The sequence below is a fragment of the Schistocerca serialis genome, chromosome 3 (assembly GCF_023864345.2).
Source record: "Schistocerca serialis cubense isolate TAMUIC-IGC-003099 chromosome 3, iqSchSeri2.2, whole genome shotgun sequence".
NCBI lineage: Eukaryota > Metazoa > Arthropoda > Insecta > Orthoptera > Acrididae > Schistocerca > Schistocerca serialis.
The window spans coordinates 133,801,538-133,822,764 of record NC_064640.1 but is presented as its reverse complement, the minus strand read 5'-3'; the positions used below and the strand labels follow the sequence as shown (position 1 = coordinate 133,822,764).

Sequence of the window (21,227 nt, the reverse complement as noted above, 5' to 3'; positions counted from 1 at the left end):
TTTATTTGTATTCAACAAATCCTTTACATCAGGACACCTAAGATTTCGGCAAGCGAGCCGTGCACTGGCACGAGAGCCACAGCTGCCTCACCTGACCGCACACTTCCCCCACCACCACGCCATGCTGTCTGAGTGTGGGAAAGCAGAAGAGGGGGGAACTATCAATATGCTGCATTTAAATGGCAATGCTGTTGCACTACACACAATTTGGTTTCACATTTCATATTTCTTAACAACATAAATCACAAACAAAAATTTGATTATTTTTGCCATGATGAAGACATGATATACTTTTTAACTGGTGCAAACTGTTGACATTTGGACAGACACAGACAATTTCACAGATTTTCACACTCAGGTTCCCACATAATTGTGACTTATTTAGTTTCGTAATCAAAAAAAGGCCTTTGACACACATATGTTAGTCTAAATATTTTACCATACTCACAACTTCAACTTCATTACTCTTTTAACAAAAAAGAATTTGTCTTTTAAATGGGAATCACACTGCTAGTCACTCTATCCCATCTGCAAATGCATTCATGCACTTTCAACTGAAATGGCAAATGGTCTCGTAACCAGCATGAAAACAGATGTAAGATTGATAGCGTAGATTTTCCCGGCGTATCAAATACTGATGATTTTCATGGGTTTGCAGCCGGGTTCCATCGTCCTGACAACAACACGATATTTCCGCGGACCATTTGGCCGCCATCTTCAGGTGAGATTGAGTGCACAATCACGCCAGAACTGAAGAGACCTCAGATTCGGCGGCTCCTTTATACCGCGGGTACTGTTCGTTGCGCGTGTGCGAGCAAAGGAAGAGCTGCCCTCTGTGAGGCGAAGAATTGCAGTGGCGCCAGCGGTGAAAACTGTCAAAAGCGAGGAATCGCAAAATTAAAATGCAGCCGGTCGGAACCCAGACCGTTGTTGTTTTATCTGTGATAAAATAGGATTCCCATGTCTTGCTTAAAGGAAAACCTTTGTCTCTATTAATAATATCATCAGACAGACGTATTTCAATTGATTCTTTCAATACACAATCCCAGTAACGGGAAGCCGAGGCAATAATTTGCGTCTCTTTGAAGGACATATGGTGCCCTTCATTACCATTTTTGGATGTCTTAATACATAAGACAGAAAATGGGACTTTCGGTCACAGTGTATACCGAAAACCTACGCATACGGACCGCTACCTCCATGCCACAAGTTGTCATCCACAACATCAACGCTTGGGAGTTTTACGCACACTGGTCAAGAGGGCTTATGCTGTTTCGGATTCCGATAACTTGAAACAGGAGTTGGATCACCAAATTACTCGTGCTTTTCAATTTGGACCCCCACGAGAACCAACGGTGGACACTTCCAAATCTGTTGCTTTTTTACCCTTCGTGGGAAGCATTTCTTCGAAAATTTCAAGAATCCTCAGGAAATATGGTATCAAAAGCATCCTTATGCCTTTGGCCAAAACTAGATCCCTTCTTGGATTGGTGAAAGATGATTTGGGACTGAGGAAGCCTGGGGTATACAAGATTCCCTGTCACTGCGGCAAGGCCTACATTGGACAGACTATTCGTACAGTTCAAGATCGATGTATGGAACATCGATGGCATACACGTCTGCTCCAGCCGGAAAAATCAGCTGTTCCCAAACACTGTCTTAATGAAGGACACAAAATGTCCTTCAAAGAGACGCAAATTATTGCCTCGGCTTCCTGTTACTGGGATTGTGTACTGAAAGAATCAATTGAAATACGTCTGTCTGATGATATTATTAATAGAGACAAAGGTTTTCCTTTAAGCAAGACGTGGGAATCCTATTTTATCACAGATAAAACAACAACGGTCTGGTTTCCGACCGGCTGCATTTTAATTTTGCGATTCCTCGCTTTTGACAGTTTTCACTGCTGGTGCCACTGCAATTCTTCGCCTCACAGAGGGCAGCTCTTCCATTGCTCGCGCACGCGCAAAGGTCAGTACCCGCGGTATAAAGGAGCTGCCGAATCTGAGGTCTCTTCAGTTCCAGCGTGATTGTGCACTCAATCTCATCTGAAGATGGCGGCCAGATGGTCCGCCGAAATATCGTGTTGTCGTCAGGACGATGGAACCTGGCTGCAAACCCATGAAAATCATCAGATGTAAGATTGTTAGTGTCTTCAAAATGTTTAGAAAACTATCCCTGTACTTTTTTGGAGGCCGCAATGAATTCTTCAAAACTCACATTTTCTTTCACGTCAGTGAACTGAGGGAAAGCGAAGGTGTTTTTTGTCAGATGATTTTTATTTTAAATGGACCCCCCCCACAATCCCAACAAATCAGAAATAAATTGTCCCTCCCTTGCAATGTCTTACTGTGGACAGTATGCAGTCAAGTCCATCTAAAATACGCGGCCATCAATTCGTTCTGAAAGTTTTAATTTTTGCCCCAGCTTTCCTTTCTCCTTCATAAATTCAACAATACTGGGTTTTAAATTAAAAAAAAAAATCACTCCAGACATGCTTCTTGACTTAACCTACATACTTTGTAGTAATATGTAAAATCTCTATACTGTTTGTTCAATTTCATCAAAAACTGTTCCAACTGACAGTACAGTAATGTGTATGACTGACTGAAATTTACTATTTGTATCACCAACTTCATCACATGCCCCACCCCTGCAAATTTACAACAAAGCGCTTCTTGATGTACCGAACTATGAATCGTGTCTATTGATCACCATAATTTTTTGCTTTTCAATCTTCAATTAAATCTTTAAATTCTTTTGGCATGGATATGTAATGTCGTTGCATAGCAAATATTATGCATTCCTTTTGGCACATATATGCATGACCAACCGCGCTATGGCTGGCTAATAAGCAGGGTATGGCTGGACCATATCTCACTGAACGAGAGAAAACATAGTATGGCGTTGTGATCCCTGTCTCATTTCAATACAGGTGATATTGGCTGAGGTAGGTTGGAGATCAGCAGGGACGGCTGTAGCAGCTTGTCATCTGTATTGATTTGTGGCTGTGGGATGCTGGACTGTGGAGGCAATGGGGTAGTGGCTGCAGTGACATCAGAATCTACTCGCATGCTAGTAGGTGATTGTTGTAACCTAGAAGCTGTGATTGCAAGGAACCAAACAGCCGATAATCTTGACATAACCACAGATGCACCGACGTCACTGGGAAGTTTGTAACTTCTAGTGAGCAGTCTGTTGAACATGCAAACTGGTGTGGTACTGATTTTATCCTAAGTTTAATGGTGAATGCTTCTCTGTTGAGATGCCATACCTGAATCCCTTCGGGCGGAGGTATCACTCATTGACGATGCACGAGCACTGTGAGAAAACTTCATCGTACTGAGCTGCATTGCTAGTGGCCTATGTGTTGCAGTGTGTTGCAGATGTATTATGTGTGTCCACTTCCAATGCCATGACAGTTGCTGTCCCATTGGTATTAGTTGGGGCAGAAGTGTGTAGCTGCTGCATTGGAGGTGCTGCAGATAAGAACATGTGGCTTAATTCACTTACTACAGAAGAATTTGTAATCTCCTGTATCTCTGATTCTAATGTTTGACAATCATTTAGTAGCTGTAGACAGTGGCTGTGTATAGCACACATTGAAGGTGCTTGCAGATTGGGGTCCTATGAAACCAGCTGTGTATATAGTGGCAGACCACAAGCCATGCTGTGTAACGATTCTCCGCTACTGGATTTCTGTAGGGTTCCCAGTCTCAGATCTGGATATAGGTGACAGTTAAGGACGGACTTCATGTCTAAAACTGGTTCATGAACATCCATGACCAAAAATTGCCATGAAAATATTTTTTGGAGGCCGAGGTCTACAGCATTCTTTAAAATTTTATAGGAAAGTTGTTTTCAGCACATAGTTGCACAGCCAGTGTAGGAAGCTCGGTAAGAACGTTCTTCCTGGGAACGGTACTTGCTTCCGAACCTGTGTCAAACAGAAAGCATTGATTTGTTAAGAGATCCAGCACTTAGAGTCCACTGCTGTCACTTAGGATTTGGCCAAAACTGGTTCAGCCCACATTTTGAGCTATGGGCGGTGTCACTGCGTGTTCTAATTTGGATTGCATCTTGTGCTTGGGAGGTTGCATGGTGTAGATCAGTTACGCACTTTGGTGCTGAAGTGAATGTGGAACCAACACAGTTGGGATCATGTCTGCGCACCTGTCAGAGGAATGTTGTCACTATGTGGAGGAGTGTTTGTTGTGGCTGGCTGAAGGTCAGTGTCCTTGGGACAGAGCCTAGTAGTGTCATTCCCCATGCATGTGTGAAATCATTCAGATCATGTCAGCTGCTAGCGATTGCAGGCAGTGTGCTTCACTTGCGATGTCACTGCTGTGCAAGTCTGGAACCACTCAGGTCATGTTGGCTCCCCATGGTTGCCGCCGGTGTGGTGCTTCAGTAATGTACTGGTGATGACCATTGTTGTCCAATGCAGTTGTGTATAGTTGTCGCAAATTCACAATCTTTTCTTCGATAATGATAAAAGTTGAAGGAATGAATTAAAATTTGTGCCATGGGTGGGACTTGAACCTGAGTCTCTCGCTTACTATGCTGATGTGCAAACAATTACACCACCATAGCACTATGGATAACGCAACTGCATGGACTACCACAGTCCAATGCTCTCCCTAACACAGACTTCAATTCATGCCTTCAATGCATTTTCCCCTTCTTAATTCATAGATCTCTTGATCTGATGGAACCATATGAGTCTCAATTTTATCTTCTATCATTATCAAAGATAAGTTGAGATTCGTATGTCTCAAGGAAAATGTAATTCCATCAGATCAATAAATATTTTAATTTGGTTTTTAATTTTGACAATGCTCTTTACTAAAAATAAAGATGATAATTTACTCCTTACACAAAGTAATGATATGTATTATTATGTCTTTGAACACTACACTCATGACTGAGTTAACACATTCCCATTAGAAAAATTTGCACCAGTAGAAAAGTTGCTGAAAATTATCAAATAATCTGTTGCATATAGACTACATTTGCTCGATCATATAATATGAATTGGGGAATTATCACATTATCATTAAAATCCAAAAGAATCTCAATTCTTATTCCTATCTTCCATGAATGTCCACAGTCTACAGAATAATAATATTTCACAACATAAGTGTAAAGGTATGTAGCCACATCACTCCATGCCTTCGTAGGAATATCTTGGGTAGTTTTCTGATCTAAACTAGTTTCCAGAGGTACAGTACAATTGGGATAAAAAGAACACGTTCCCTAAACATAATGTTGGAAGAGTTACAGAACAATGCAGAGCTCAGCCATAACATATATGGCAAACAACAGGAAGTCAAAACAGCAAAACTGAACAATTTTGAAACTAAGAACACACTTTTTTAAAAAAATCAGCAAATCTGGAGTATTGCTTCCACAACAACAAAATAGTCAACACTCCTGTAAAAGAGCTGTGTGAATGTCTAAAAGACTGTTGGGTGGTGGTTGATACAGTGCAATTCATCTCCTATGGATTCTACATATGTTCTAAAATTCTACAGAATATAAAGGGAAAAGCCTCATTGGGTAGTCTGTGTAGTGGATATATTCATCTGTGAAAAATTCGTCTGCCATAGTAGCTTGATGTGAGTGTCCATTATCATACAAGAAGACTAAATCTGAACCAGATCCACTTCTAGAAAGTCACGTATGTGGTTGCAGTGCCTTATCTCTTGACCTCTGGACAGTTGTAGTATTTCTTCAATCAAACAACATTGTGAAACTCTGTATTCCCATACAGCATGATGGCTCCCCACACTAGGACTCCTGCACCACCAAACTAGTCTCATTTCAGGATGTTCCTTTGATTGTACTACCCTTCCAGATGTGTGTGTAGTGAGAATCATTTGGCAAACTGAAATGTGGAGCCACCTCTGAAGAATACAATTCTCCAGTCATGCATGGTCTTATTCCAGTGCTACTGACTTAAAAATAAACGAATCAATCTTTGTACTGTCATGAATACAATGCACACATTTTGACTAAAATAAGGCATCAACTCATTGGTTGATAAAGCACATCCTGAGGAGGCATCAAGGAATTTGGTAATGGAGGGCAGTGGGAGCAACAGATGGGGCAGGGGATAATAAAAATTATAAACTGAGACCAAGGTTGCACTACAGTAAGCAGCTTCAAGTGTGTGAGGTTGTTATAGTTTTGCAAAAATGAAGAGACTTGCACAGGACAGACTGGTGTGGACAGCAGCATCAAACCAGTCTACAGACTGAAGACGACAACGACAACAACAACGGCTACGACTATGACTGCTACTGCTACAACACCAACTGCTGCTGCTGCTGCCTCAGCCACAAAATTAAGTCACACTTGCAACTACAGAAAACATTTACAATCTGATGAGGTACTGTATCTTGCACGCACAAATTAGCCATTTGTCAAAAGTCAGTTTTCTCATAGAATTCTCAGAAACACCTATGAGTTGCTGATCACTGCATTCTCACTTATACTTCCTGCTTGCCATCTGTAACAGTCACACAGTTTAATAATTATATTCTAAATCAGTCAAAAACTTACAAGTTCACAATTTTGTCCTTCAAATCCAGGGGAACACTGGCACGTGTAACTGCCATAGTTGTCAAAGCAGCCGAGAGAATTGAGGCAAGGTTTGTCCTCACATTCATTGATATTTTCCTCGCAATGTAGGCCAGTGAACCTACAAAAAAGAAAACATTTGTTTCTTTACAATAATCAGTTAGAGAGAGAGAGAGAGAGAGAGAGAGAGAGAGGTAGCAGTGTGTAGGTGGATGGGTGGGAGCAAGGGAGGAGAGGGGGGGGGGGGGGGGGGGGGGAGCAAAAGGGAGAGAATATATTGGGTTGGTGCACAAGTTCATAGCATTTTTCCATAAGTTCAATAAACACAACAGATACACACAACAGACACTTGACTTGTCAATAATATAGTCTCCATCACTATTTACAACAGTCTCTCAATGCTGGGCAAATTTTCAATTCTGCAACTGTAGAACTCACGGGATTTGGAGGCAAAGAACTCATCGAGCCATGTTTGCAGAGCATTTTTATCTGGAAAGGAACTTCCTTGAAGCTTGTTCAATAGGGAGCAGTAGAGGTGAAAATCTGAGGGTGCAAGACCAGGTGAATAAATGTGGATGTAGAATGACTTCCCAATTCCACTCCTGTATAGCATTTTTGTCAGTCTAGCAGAATACAGGCAAGTGTTATTGTGGAGTAGCATCACTTCACACTATCTTCTTGGGTTGTGTCTGCAAGACGTCTCAGTTCTTGATAATAAATATCAGCAGTGATGGTTACACATCAGGGAAGCAATTCATAGCACACCACACCATCACTGATCCACTAGATGCATAACATTGTTGTCAGAGCAAGAACAAACATTATTTAGGGAACATAGTACTTTATATACAGGTTGTGTGTAGCACTGAACATATTGAGTGGACACTGTTTTTTGGGCAGCTCACCAGGTCACCTCAAGAAGCCTGACTGTAAACTACACAGAAAAGATGCGTGCTCTTTGAAGTTGCACACTTCAAGAGTGAAGGTACACCCTCCCTTCTAGGGGGCAGGAAAATAACATACATACATAAAAAAGGTAGGCAAATAAAAATGCATGGCACAGAAAAAAAGGCACTCTTACCGAGAGAGAGAGAGAGAGAGAGAGAGAGAGAGAGAGAGAGAGAGAGAGAGAGAGAACACTGATCTTACAACACTCTGACATTAAGAGTCACAGAAAATGACAATGACAATGCTGACATCCACTTCATCGCCCAACGACGACGGCTGCTGCAGTAAGTGGCGGGCAGGCACTGGCCAGTAGGGGCAGAAATGATGAGGGGGCATATTGGCGTGCCGACTTCCCACTTGTGAGAGGCCGTAGGGCAGTACCAGGGATAGCACCTCCATAGCGAAGTCCTCGGGTTAGTGGTCAGCAACAGAGACATCAGCAGGTGTGTCACAGACAACAGCCACACAGGACCTAGCAAAAGAGGCATCGGCAGCAGCAGGGCTTGGAGAGGTGGTGGGCCCTAAGGAACACGTCCAACACGCACGGGCACAGCTGGTGGAAGTGACGGGATGTGCTGCACAAAAGAAAGGACCTGACTAAGTACAGGATCTACGGCGACAGCTCATGCTACAGTGATGCTTCTGGTGGGAAAAGAATCAACCACTTTCTTGTTCTCAGTATGTAAATAGAAACAAAGCAACTTGTCCTGATCAAATGCCAGGTCTGGCCTGATTGGAAGGTGAGATAAGGCATTGGCGCTGGCATGTTGCACCATTGGCCAGTAATGGACCCGATAATGATAACGGGAGAGGAAGAGAGCCCACCACTGCAAGTGAAAGACTGTTTTGTCCAGTATGGCAGACGAAGGGTTAAAAAGAGCAACCAACAGCTTGTGACTCGTGATTAAATGGAACCTAGAACCATGCGAGAAGATGTGAAATTTCTTCAGGGAAAACACAATCGCTAAAGCCTCCTTTTCAATCTGAGAATACTGCTGCTGAGTGGGAGTAAAGTCTTAGAAGCATAAGCAATGGGCTGTTCAAGACTCACATGAACCAGGACATGCACTATGTAATCAAAGGTATCTGGACACTTGACTGAAAATGACTTACAAGTTTGTGGCACCCTATATCAGTAATGCTGGAATTCAATATGGTGTTGGCCCACCCTTAGCTTTGATGACAGCTTCCACCATCACAGGCATATGTTCAATCAGGTTCTGGAAGGTTTCTTGGGGAATGGAGGCCCATTCTTCATGGAGTGGTGCACTGAGGATAGGTATCGGTGTCAGTCGGTGGGGCCTGGCATGAAGTCAGCATTCCAAAACATCCCAAAGGTGTTCTGTAGGATTCAGGTCAGAATTCTGCGCAGGCCAGTCCATTACAGGGATATTATTGTCGTGTAACCACTCAGCCACAAACTGTGCATTATGAACAGGTGGTCGATTGTGTTGAAAGATGCAATCGTCATCCCCAAATTGCTCTTCAACAGTGGGAAGCAAGAAGGTGCTTAAAGCATCAATGTAGGCCTGTGCTGTGATAGTGCCATGAAAAACAATAAGGGGTGCAAGCCCCCTCCATGAAAAACACGACCACAACACAACACCACCGCCTCCGAATTTTACTATTGGCACTACACACACTGGCAGATGATATTCACTGGGCATTCACCATACCCACACCCTGCTATCAGATCACCACATTGTGTACCATGATTTGTCACTCCGCACAACTTTTTTCCACTGTTCAATCATACAACGTTTACGCTCCTTAAACCAAGCGAAGTGTTGTTTGGCATTTAACGGTGTGATGTGTGGTTTACGAGCAGCCGCTCAACCATGAAATTCTAGTTTTCTCACCTCCCACCTAACTGTCATAGTACTTGCAGTGGATCCTGATGCAGTTTGGAATTCCTCTGTGATGATCTGGATAGATGTCTGCCTATTACACATTACTACCCTCTTTAACTGTTGGCGGTCTCTGTCAGTCAACAGATGAGGTCGCTCTGTACGCTTTTGTGCTGTACATGTCCCTTCATGTTTCCACTTCACTATCACATCGGAAACAGCAGACCTAGGGATGTTTAGGAATGTCGAAATCTCATGTATAGATGTATGACACAACTGACACCCAATCACCTGACCACATTTGAAGTCCATGAGTTCCGTGGAGCACCCCTTCTCCTCTCTCACAATGTCTAATGACTACTGAGGTCGCTTATATGGTGTATCCGGCAGTAGATGGCAGCACAGTGCACCTAATATGAAAAACCTGTGTTTTGGGTGGGGTGACTGGTTACTTTTGATCACATAGTGTATTTGTTCACCAACACTGCACCAAAGTCATGCTGAGAGGCATCTGAAGCCAACACGAGATGCTGAGCTGGCTGAATAATGACAAGACATGGGGCAGATTAAAGCTTAGATTTAAACAAAGCAAGTGCTAGATCACAAGCTGTGGATCATAAAAAAGGCTCATTTTTACACAAAAGTGCATGCAGCAATGGCTGAGTAACAGTGGATGCATGCCGTAAATACTTATGGCAGTACGCAACTTTATCTAGAAACACCTGCACTTCCTTAGCAGAGGTCGACTGTGGCAAAGACGTAATTGCATCAATATGGTGACACAGTGGCTTGACCCCTGTGTGATAAACCTCAAAATCTAGATACTCAATTGATGGGTGAAGGAACTTAGATTTGGCAATGCACTTGAGACCCATAGACTGCAAAACAGGAAACAACAATCAGAGGTTGCTAAGGTGGTCCTCAGTGGAAGAACCCAAAACAACGACATCGTCGAGGTAATTGATGCAGCCGAGTACAAAGGCTGTCAGTTGTTCTAAAAAGTGCTGAAAAATTGTGGGCACCAGAAGGCAAGTGTAGTTAATGATATAGGCTGAAAGATGTACTGACAATGAGAAGGCGCCCAGTAGTCTCACCCAATGGGAGCTGGAGGTATGGCTTCCAACAAATCAATCTTGGAAAATTAGTGACCAACTGACAATTTTGCGAACAACTTGTCAGGGTGGGGCAAAGGTTATGTACCTGTCACTCATACTATGCATTAATCATGACACTCGTGTCACCCCAGATACAAAGCTTAGCCATCAGCTTCTTAACAATGAACAGTGGTGTAGCCCATTCACTAGAAGAAATAAAAATGACACTGAGTGATGCCAAATGGTCAAATTCAACCTTGATAGAGTCACACAATGCGATAGGCACCTATCACCCCCCCAAAAAAATGAAAGTTGGCAGACTCTTTCATGGTAATGTAGGCCTGAAAACACACAATCTAGTCCAGGGGAAAACAGAGACGAAAACTCAAGAGCAGAGGGACTCCAGCTGCTGATACGGAACTCGATCTGACACTAAATTTACCTCATCTGCAATGGAGGAACCAAAAGCATTAAACGCATCTAACCACAACAGGTCTGCAGTATCGGAATCATGCACAACAAGGAAAGTGAGATGGTGAAAAATACCTTTGTAAGAGACAGGGGAGGGGGGATGACCTAGGCTCAGAATCTGCTGCTTATTGTAGCTAACCAACTTCTGCAAAACCTGTGTGTGGGGAGGGGAGGCGAGCCAAGTCCACATACGTTTGTGCATTTATTAAAGTCACTGCAGCTCCTGTGTCCACTTGGATTTTTAACGGTTTATTAAACACACACAAGCCAATAAAAAATTTGTTCAGGGAAAGAGCCATTGTAGAGATACAGTTTATGCCCATCAGTACTGCTGTGTCCACCATGTTCATAGAGGAGTTACAAACTGATGCAATGTGGCCTTTCTTTCGACAATTGTTTCAAAGTGCCCAATGAAATGAAATGTCGTGTGACGAGGGCCTCCCGTCGGGTAGACCGCTCGCCTGGTGCAAGTCTTTCGATTTGACGCCACTTCGGCGACTTGCACGTCGATGGGGATGAAATGATGATGAGTGATTAGGACACACAGCACACTTGTGATAGACAAAGCAGTACAAGTAAGATGGAAGGAGAGCACGTGCCCACTGTTGTGACACAGCCTGTTGCTGCTGTGGCCATAACCGATGCTGCCCCAGGCAAAACTGAGTTGAAGGTTGTACTGGTGCACCAGCTCCCCTATCATTCTGAACACTTGCTGTGTGCCTAACATGGGTTGTCTGAGCAACTTTCGATACCTCCCCCATGTAGCTATCTGATCGCCTGTGGTCTGAGACACTTCAAAGGACCGTGCTATATTGAACTCAAACATGAGCGTCAGATCCTCACACTGAAGTGCTTTTTTGTGGACTTCCCTATTCGGGGCCAGGCCAATAATAGCCTCACATGATCAGCATAGGATTTGTGATGGGTACTAGTGACAAATTCGTAAGACTGGTTAAGGTGTTTCTGACAACAGTAAAATTCTATGTGCGTCAAAATGACTTGCACTCTGTCACAGTAATAGGTTAAGAGACGCTTGGACATTTCATCAAATGATAAGTTGGCTGATTATTGCAAAGGGGCAAATTGGCACAACAGCTGATAGATGCGTGGTGAAAGCTGAGAAAGAAAGAAAGCCGTACACTGGTTTGCATTACCCAAGGGAAAATCTTGGAAGTGTTGGTGTAACCATGTCTCATAGGAGTCCCAATCTTCAGCCGATGCACGAAAGGATGATGGTTGCACTGAAAGGAGAGTGACCTGCCATGAACATGCAGGCATCGCTTGGCTGGGAGACGTGGTGCATGCTTGCTGTTGTCTGCAAAAGCTTGCTGCTGGGCAATGAGACATCTGAGTATTTCTTCCATCGAGATGTTTGTTGGGTGACTTAGCACTGACATTAACATGCAGAGGAAACATAACCCTCACTCGTCACCAAGTTTGTTATAGCAAGAACAAACACGATTTAGGGAACATAATACTTTATAGAGCAACACGTAAGATACAAGTTGTGCGTAGCACTGATCATGTTGAGTGGACAACAATAATACAGCATAAGGAATAAGCTGAGCACTCATTTGTAATTGCTTACATAATGCTGCTTCTTTGGCGGCTCATCAGAGTGCACCAGGAGGCTGATGCAGGTAGTCTCTATAGCGTGCCTGTGAATTGCATGGGTGCCCACCCTCTGAAATCGCACCCATCTTGAGTGAAAGTACATCAGTTATCTTTTATGCATGTGCGCAAGTCTTTGTACACGAAGCTGCTGCTTTGTTTGGACTCAACTATTCCTTTCTTTTCCTTACGTTAACATAAAGACACCCTTTCTTGTCACCACTAACAATACAGAATAGGAACATTCACTGTTGTTCATAAGCCAATTGACAAGCAAGGAGAGATGCACATATGGCCACCTACTGATTTTTGCTATTTTGGTTTAGGGTAGGTGGTACCCACAGACCCAATTTTTGAACCTTCCCCATAGCATGTGAATGTCGCACAATGGTGGAATGGTCACGATTCATCAGAGCTGCCAGTTCTTGAGTGCACTGACGTGCATCATTGTGGATTAATGTGTTTAAACAACCTTCACGAAACCCGGAAAGTTTTCCTGAATGTGGAGAGTCACTAATATCAAAACGATCCGTCTTAAAATGAGAAAACCATTTTCTTGCTGTGGTCTGTCCAATGGCATTATCCCCACACATGCCGCAAACGTTTCTGGCTGCCTCGACAGCTGTCACTCCTCTACTGAACTCAAACAGAAGAAGGTGTCGAAAATGTTCTGATTTCTCCACTTGGCATTCCTTTTTCCAGGGTCCACAGCTCCATTCATCATCACCAAATGAAAATACAATTTAAAAACAAACCACCAATAAATAAACCTATAGCAATTAAAATGCCAATATACAAAACAAAAACACTACAAACTTATGCACCAACCTAATAGTTCAAAGTACAAAATTAATCTTTGTAAGACTTATAATTACCTTTTGTTTGACACACAATTATGACATTACAAGTCTTTTGAAAAACTAATGTAAATGTCTGTTTTTCCAAATCCTTTCTTTCAGCTCTTCTCAATAAATATCCTTCAAGTTGCATTGATCCATGAATTCCCTAAAAGACTCAATGGCGGGACAAAAATATTCCTCTGTCGTTACATTATTCTGGACTGCTTCATGCAGGAGCACAGTTGTTCCAAAGGACTCAAGAAAATGTTTACATGTAGTTTATTTCTGTTTTGAGTTAAGAAGAAAAAAAAAAAAAAAAAAAAAAAAAATGGGGCCCCAACTTCGGCTATACGGGAGACGCTGCTGACCCCCCCCCCCCCCCCCCCCCCCCCCCCTCCCAAACTCAACATAGTAATTACTCCCCTCCAGTTTTGTTAAACACACAACATCACAGATCCAGGAATACAACTGCCACATTATCTCTGGATTGTTTTGGTAGAGCCACATTTCATTACCAATTATTTTTAACAGCAATCTATGGAACTAAATCTATCAAGTATCTTGGAAGAATGTACAATTAGACTTTAGGATATTCTTCCAGTGCAGTTCAGTTTCTTCAGGACCTACTATTTCTTTGATCAATGTGAATAATACTTCTGAAAGCACTCTGTCCATACTGACAGTTGATCTGGACATCACTACTGCAGCACCATCTGCATCTGGTGCTAATGAGATGCATGTGAAAAAGGTGGAGACTCTTCTATTTTTATATATTTATGTGACTACTGCACTCACATCACACTAAAGAGAAAGGCATAAGTTGTGTACTTCAGTTATTGTTCTGGACAAGGAATGGCTGACTGAAGGTTATAATAGCACTTTCATAACAACCACGAAATGTGAAGAACCGCTACATGCACACACCAATCTTGCAAATGTTGTCATGTACAATTACATATAGATGTAAAAGCTAACTGAATGTAGCAGAGAGACTTCATTCTTGGGACATGGATATTAATTAGGCCAGGCCTGGCCAAACAGTGCTCAGAGGGAGCAAACGCTCTAATTGCACTCCTGCCTAGTGCTCTGAGTGCACCACCGAGAGGGGCTGAGGGATGAGGAGGAAAAAGAAAAGGAAGACTGCAGCTGTACACTGCAAAAGCAAGGCAGTCACCTTGCCACATGCCAAGCAGTTTGCTACAGCAGCCAGTAGTGTTAAATTAGATATACATTTTGCATTGGGAATTCTATGCCATCTATGAGCTTGACAAAGTAAAGAAAAATGGAGACACCATTCAATATGAAATGGGAATTGTTTTACATCTTCATATTGTTTGAAGGCTATGCGAAGCACTTAATATGCCATCACGGTGTTATGAAATGGAAAGAAACACACCCTGGAACATCAGTACACCACCAGCCACAAAAATTATATGATGCACATGTCTTCTGGTGAACAGGAGAGAATGATAGGTGAACTGAAGGCTACCCTTGGGAAAAAACAGAGTTACATGTTATGAAAGTATAAAGAAAGAAGTACATAAATACACTCCTGGAAATGGAAAAAAGAACACATTGACACCGGTGTATCAGACCCACCATACTTGCTCCGGACACTGCGAGAGGGCTGTACAAGCAATGATCACACGCACGGCACAGCGGACACACCAGGAACCACGGTGTTGGCCGTCGAATGGCGCTAGCTGCGCAGCATTTGTGCACCGCCGCCGTCAGTGTCAGCCAGTTTGCCGTGGCATACGGAGCTCCATCGCAGTCTTTAACACTGGTAGCATGCCGCGACAACGTGGACGTGAACCGTATGTGCAGTTGACGGACTTTGAGCGAGGGCGTATAGTGGGCATGCGGGAGGCCGGGTGGACGTACCGCCGAATTGCTCAACACGTGGGGCGTGAGGTCTCCACAGTACATCGATGTTGTCGCCAGTGGTCGGCGGAAGGTGCACGTGCCCGTCGACCTGGAACCGGACCGCAGCGACGCACGGATGCACGCCAAGACTGTAGGATCCTACGCAGTGCCGTAGGGGACCGCACCGCCACTTCCCAGCAAATTAGGGACACTGTTGCTCCTGGGGTATCGGCGAGGACCATTCGCAACCGTCTCCATGAAGCTGGGCTACGGTCCCGCACACCGTTAGGCCGTCTTCCGCTCACGCCCCAACATCGTGCAGCCCGCCTCCAGTGGTGTCGTGACAGGCGTGAATGGAGGGACGAATGGAGACGTGTCGTCTTCAGCGATGAGAGTCGCTTCTGCCTTGGTGCCAATGATGGTCGTATGCGTGTTTGGCGCCGTGCAGGTGAGCGCCACAATCAGGACTGCATACAACCGAGGCACACAGGGCCAACACCCGGCATCATGGTGTGGGGAGCGATCTCCTACACTGGCCGTACACCACTGGTGATCGTCGAGGGGACACTGAATAGTGCACGGTACATCCAAACCGTCATCGAACCCATCGTTCTACCATTCCTAGACCGGCAAGGGAACTTGCTGTTCCAACAGGACAATGCACGTCCGCATGTATCCCGTGCCACCCAACGTGCTCTAGAAGGTGTAAGTCAACTACCCTGGCCAGCAAGATCTCCGGATCTGTCCCCCATTGAGCATGTTTGGGATTGGATGAAGCGTCGTCTCACGCGGTCTGCACGTCCAGCACGAACACTGGTCCAACTGAGGCGCCAGGTGGAAATGGCATGGCAAGCCGTTCCACAGGACTACATCCAGCATCTCTACGATCGTCTCCATGGGAGAATAGCAGCCTGCATTGCTGCGAAAGGTGGATATGCACTGTACTAGTGCCGACATTGTGCATGCTCTGTTGCCTGTGTCTATGTGCCTGTGGTTCTGTCAGTGTGATCATGTGATGTATCTGACCCCAGGAATGTGTCAATAAAGTTTCCCCTTCCTGGGACAATGAATTCACGGTGTTCTTATTTCAATTTCCAGGAGTGTATATAACTAAGTACATGCAGTAACAGAAGAAACCTGTTTACAAATGTGAAAGACAATCATCATTTTGAGTACAATTTGCAGTTATAACCATTTAAAAATGTACAATTTGTTTCTAAAGAAGGAAGATGACATCAAGGGGCTATCACTACACGTGAGTTACAAAATAACTTTCAAAACTGCAAGGCATAGAAGAACATTTTGTGATGGATAGCACATTAAGAAAAATATAGTATACACAGTAAAGGTTTCATGGCAGGCAGAAAAAATGTATAGCAGAGACAGTTAAAGTTTTGTGGCAAGCAGAAGTGTCAAAGTTTGAGCAAGTAGCCCTTTCTTGACATAAAGTAGTACGGCACATTGCTGTGATGGCTGCCACTGTACAGTGTCTGCTGCCTCAAACAGCATCCAAGTTCATAGCATTTTCCTTCGCACTTGACAACTTACTGATGTGTCAGATTCAGCCCAGATGGTGATTTTCATGCTGTAAGTCAACACCTAGTTGATGATGGAGGAGCTTCTAAGTTTAATGTCACTTAAGGATACGACCACCGTCAAGAGCATTTTTGATGCTGTGGAGATGTTAATTGATTCCTCTGGAGTGGAATGGAAGTGGCTGATCAGTATCACATAAGACAGTGCACCATCAGTGTCAGGAATCAAAGTAGTCTTACTAGCTCGATTAAGGGAGAAACTGAAATTTGCTGGGACCTCGTTGACAGCTGCCATTCATTGCCCGAAACACAGAAGCACTATATGCTAAATCAGTAAAAGTAAATGGTATATTGAATGTTATTGTCCATACAGTGAACTATATTTGGTCACACTGAATTCTTGCCTGATGTCGAAGCCAAATATGCCAATATTCCATACCTCTGAAATTAGGTGGTTAAGTCATGGATGAGTTCTCACAATGTTCCTTAATTTGCGAGAAGAGATAGCAATATTCCTAGCGATAAGTGGAAAAGAACACAGGAATCTCTGTGGTCACTGTTGGTTTGCTGACTTCACTTTTACAGTCAACATCACAGATTAAATTAATTCATTAAGTCTCACAATGCAAGGGAAGAATCATTTGATAACTGATATGGCAGACGCAATTGATGCTGTCAAACAAAAATTAAACCTATGGAGAAAAATTAGCGTGAAGTTCATGATATGGAGCGTTGTATGGAACTCAAAGTTGTCAGTTGTGCACCAGACCAAAACTGAAAAACTTTGCAGCACTCTTCTCTGTTACAGAATGTTTTACGTATGACACAAGTGCTGTGCTGAGCATTGCATCAGGAGCAGTAATAGTGAGGTAGGCTACCACTGCCACACATATTGCAGACTCATACCTCAGACTCTGGCATTAGACTTGCCACACTATATGAGTTAGGAGCAGTCTTGGAATGAAGTCCAACAAAACTGTTGCATCATTTGCATTTCAGACTGGTGAGCCAATAGATTTGGTTCACACAGCTGTGCAGAAATATGAACTGAGACATTAAAAAGTAATGGTAGTGCACTGCCTAACCGACTCAAATACAGTTACTCAACTTCAATACTATTATGAGGCAGCTACTCTATACTGTGCTGCTTCTGTAACAAACTATGACCAGATAGGGTTTTGTTCTTTGAGCAGCTTAGTATGCTATGTCTTGAGATTGCACACTATTTATTGGAGGGAGGGAGGGAGGGAGGGAGGGAGGGTGGGTGGAATGGTGGGGAGGAAGAGATAGAGAGGGAAGGGGATAACTTAATCTTCATTTTGTTTCATAAAATTATGTTGGTTCTCTATGATGTTTCTGCTTCAAACTGGAAGGTGATTTTCTTTATGGTCTTCACTTCATTTCCAGGCTACTGTGGTGCTGTATGTATCTGTACATGTGACTAAGCTGATGGTGATGTCTATGTGATAGAACACCCTCCTTTTACTACTGCAAATCACATCACTTAAAAATGTTTCTGTTGTCTGACTGAGTGGTTTACTCAGTGCTGGTTTCCCTTTTATTGTATTTTGAACCTACATTCTTATTTTCTACAAAATGGATGTTTTGCTTACAATATTTAAAAGTACATGTATTATTTCTCACTCACCCATGGCTGCAGTTGCAATAATAACTATTTACTTGGTCCACACATGTTGCTCCATTCCTACAAGGACTAGACACACAATCATCAATATCGATCTCACATCTGTGACCCTCGAATCCTACAAACACAAACAAAAATCAGAAATAAAATCAGTCATAGTGTCTGATTTTATGTAACTGAACTCTCAATGTTGACTAACAAATGAAACAGAATTATGTTAAAATTACATTTTTTTTTTTTAGTACATGAAAAGTTACAGACCATATCACTACAGTCTAAGGAGGTGTAAATCCTTAACAAAAAACAATAAACATAATTTTTTTGAAAGTAGGAAACACATTGTTTATGATTTCTATTACATTTTCCTGTTGAAAACCACTTTACTGTGAATCACCTCAACATTAAAAACATAATGAAACTTTCTCCAATTGTCAGTGATTGTAGAAAGACACAAGATGCAACTTTAGAGTTGTAGGGATTACCTGAGAACATCTATAAACAAACATAAGACAGCTGCAATGATCATGTGGTCTTAAATATAGGGCTTAAGCAACACAAAAAAGTTAGTAAAGAAACACACACTGCTGAGACTGAAATGTGCATCTCGCAGGGGCAAAACAAGCGCACACAGTTTGAAAGTCAGTCAGAGCAAACAAGGCTATGAAATTAAAGTAAAAGATGAATTGAAATCGCAGAAGTTAATTGAGACTTACTGAAAATTAGTGACTTCAGAATGCTTATAATGTTAATTATGAGGAGAAAAAGAACCATAGACAGAGGTTCATGAATAAAAGCAAAGAAATAAATGAAAATAAAAAAGAAACAAAGAAAGATAACAAGGACCAATTGATAAGTCAATATGCAAACTTTGCATACTGACTTTGCATACTGACTTATCAGTTAAGTCTTGTCTTCTTCTCTCTCTCTCTCTCTCTCTCTCTCTCTCTCTCTCTCTCTCTCTCTCACACTCACTCACACACACACACACACACACACACACACACACACACACACACCACTTTTGTTAGAACTCACTCACAACACATATGAAAAAAGATCTGAAATAATTCCATTACTTCTGCCTACAAAAGTACTACCAGCAATATCATCTCTCTCTCTCACACACACACACACACACACACACACACACACACACACACACACACCACTTTTGTTAGAACTCACTCACAACACATATGAAAAAAGATCTGAAATAATTCCATTACTTCTGCCTACAAAAGTATTACCAGCAATATCAGTACTAATGGTATTAAGAGAACCAGGGCCCATCTGTTTTGTGAAATCAGAAATATATGTTACTTATATATTATTAGCTCTTCATGAACTTAAATCTGTGTCACTCTGAGGTGTTTACACTACATACCTGGTAGACACGAGCATTTGTAAGTTTTGTCTTGCACATGACAAGTTCCATTATTTTCACACGGATTAGCATTACACGGATGTGTACTCATGTCAGACTCACAATGTTGGCCTGTATATCACAAAAAAATAACATTGCTTCAAAAATAGCCACTAAGTACATCTGACAACAGCATGTGAATAAGAGTGTAATTAATTATGATTACCAAATTTCTTTCAATTAGGTGAACAAAAATCACATTTGGATGTCACTGTGTGTGTGTGTGTGTGTGTGTGTGTGTGTGTGTGTGTGTGTGTGTGTGTGTGTGCGCGCGCGCGCACGCGCGTGTGTGTAAGGCAGAGGAGTTGGATGGGGTGGGAGGGAGGGTGAGCAGGTTAGCTCCGTTATTTGTATTTTACATTGCACTTCCCAGTATCGTACAATACAATATCCTTCAAAGTTTTGGCATGTCCCTATTGGTCAATAAGGCAACAAGGGTTACTACAATGCCTGCATCAGTAATTGACCATGTGGCCACAAATATTGACAGGGAAAAATGTGATGTTGCCGTAAAAGATCTCAGACTATCAGGTCATCTCTGTCAAATAACAACAGTAAAGTCAGACATCAAATCATTCCCTAAACTACAAGCCTACAAATGGCACCTATCAGAAATCAAAATAACACATTTTTCAAAGGAACTAGCAAAACAAAGCTGGGATGGAGTGAATAAATTCTTCACATTATTTAAATTGAACTTTGAAAAGGCATTTCCAAAAGTATGCATGTATGTACCAACATCTCACAAAAACAGATGGATAACAGCAGGTATTAAGAAGTCCTCCTAAACACTTAAATACCTCAGTTCCATGAAAAAGAGTTGCAATGATCCAGAATTCATAAATTTCTATCATAAATACAAAAAGATCTATAGGAAGGTGCTGATTGCTGTAAAAAGTCATTTAATGACAAAATAATATATAACACAGAGAATAAAAGCAAAGCAGTCTTGAATGTTATAAAAAAGGAAATGGTGAGAGGAAAAGAAATGCACAATAACATACTGCTGAGGGAGGGGGATAAGGTAATAAATGATCCACAACACTTAGCAAACTATGTAAATGAGCATTTTTCAAGTATTGCAGAGAAGTTACAGCAAAAATTCTTCAAAACAAATCTAACACCTGTAAATAATGTTGCACTAAATACAATGATGTTACTTCTAACCACAGGGAATGAAGTCAATAAAACTGTTCAAAAACTAAAAAATAAAAAGTCAGTAGGTTTAGATGAAGTACCAATGTGTGTACTGAAACAATGCATAGAGATTATACAAGGCCCCTTAACAAATATAATAAATGAATCCTTCACATCAGGGACATTTCCAGAGCAGTTAAAACAGGCAAGAGTTATACCTCTGTTTGAG

General features: G+C 42.3%; 1 protein-coding gene across 1 annotated transcript in view; it reads right to left on the bottom strand.

The window, feature by feature from the left end:
* The window catches only part of LOC126469832 (protein crumbs), a 346,090-nt gene that overhangs the window by 198,027 nt on the left and 126,836 nt on the right, over positions 1 to 21,227 (bottom strand). The window contains exons 6-8 of the mRNA XM_050097122.1: positions 19,823 to 19,933; positions 18,442 to 18,556; positions 6,565 to 6,703 (exon numbers count right to left, since the gene is read on the bottom strand). Of these exons, the coding sequence (XP_049953079.1) occupies positions 6,565 to 6,703; positions 18,442 to 18,556; positions 19,823 to 19,933 (365 nt within the window). The remainder of the gene's footprint in view (positions 1 to 6,564; positions 6,704 to 18,441; positions 18,557 to 19,822; positions 19,934 to 21,227) is intronic.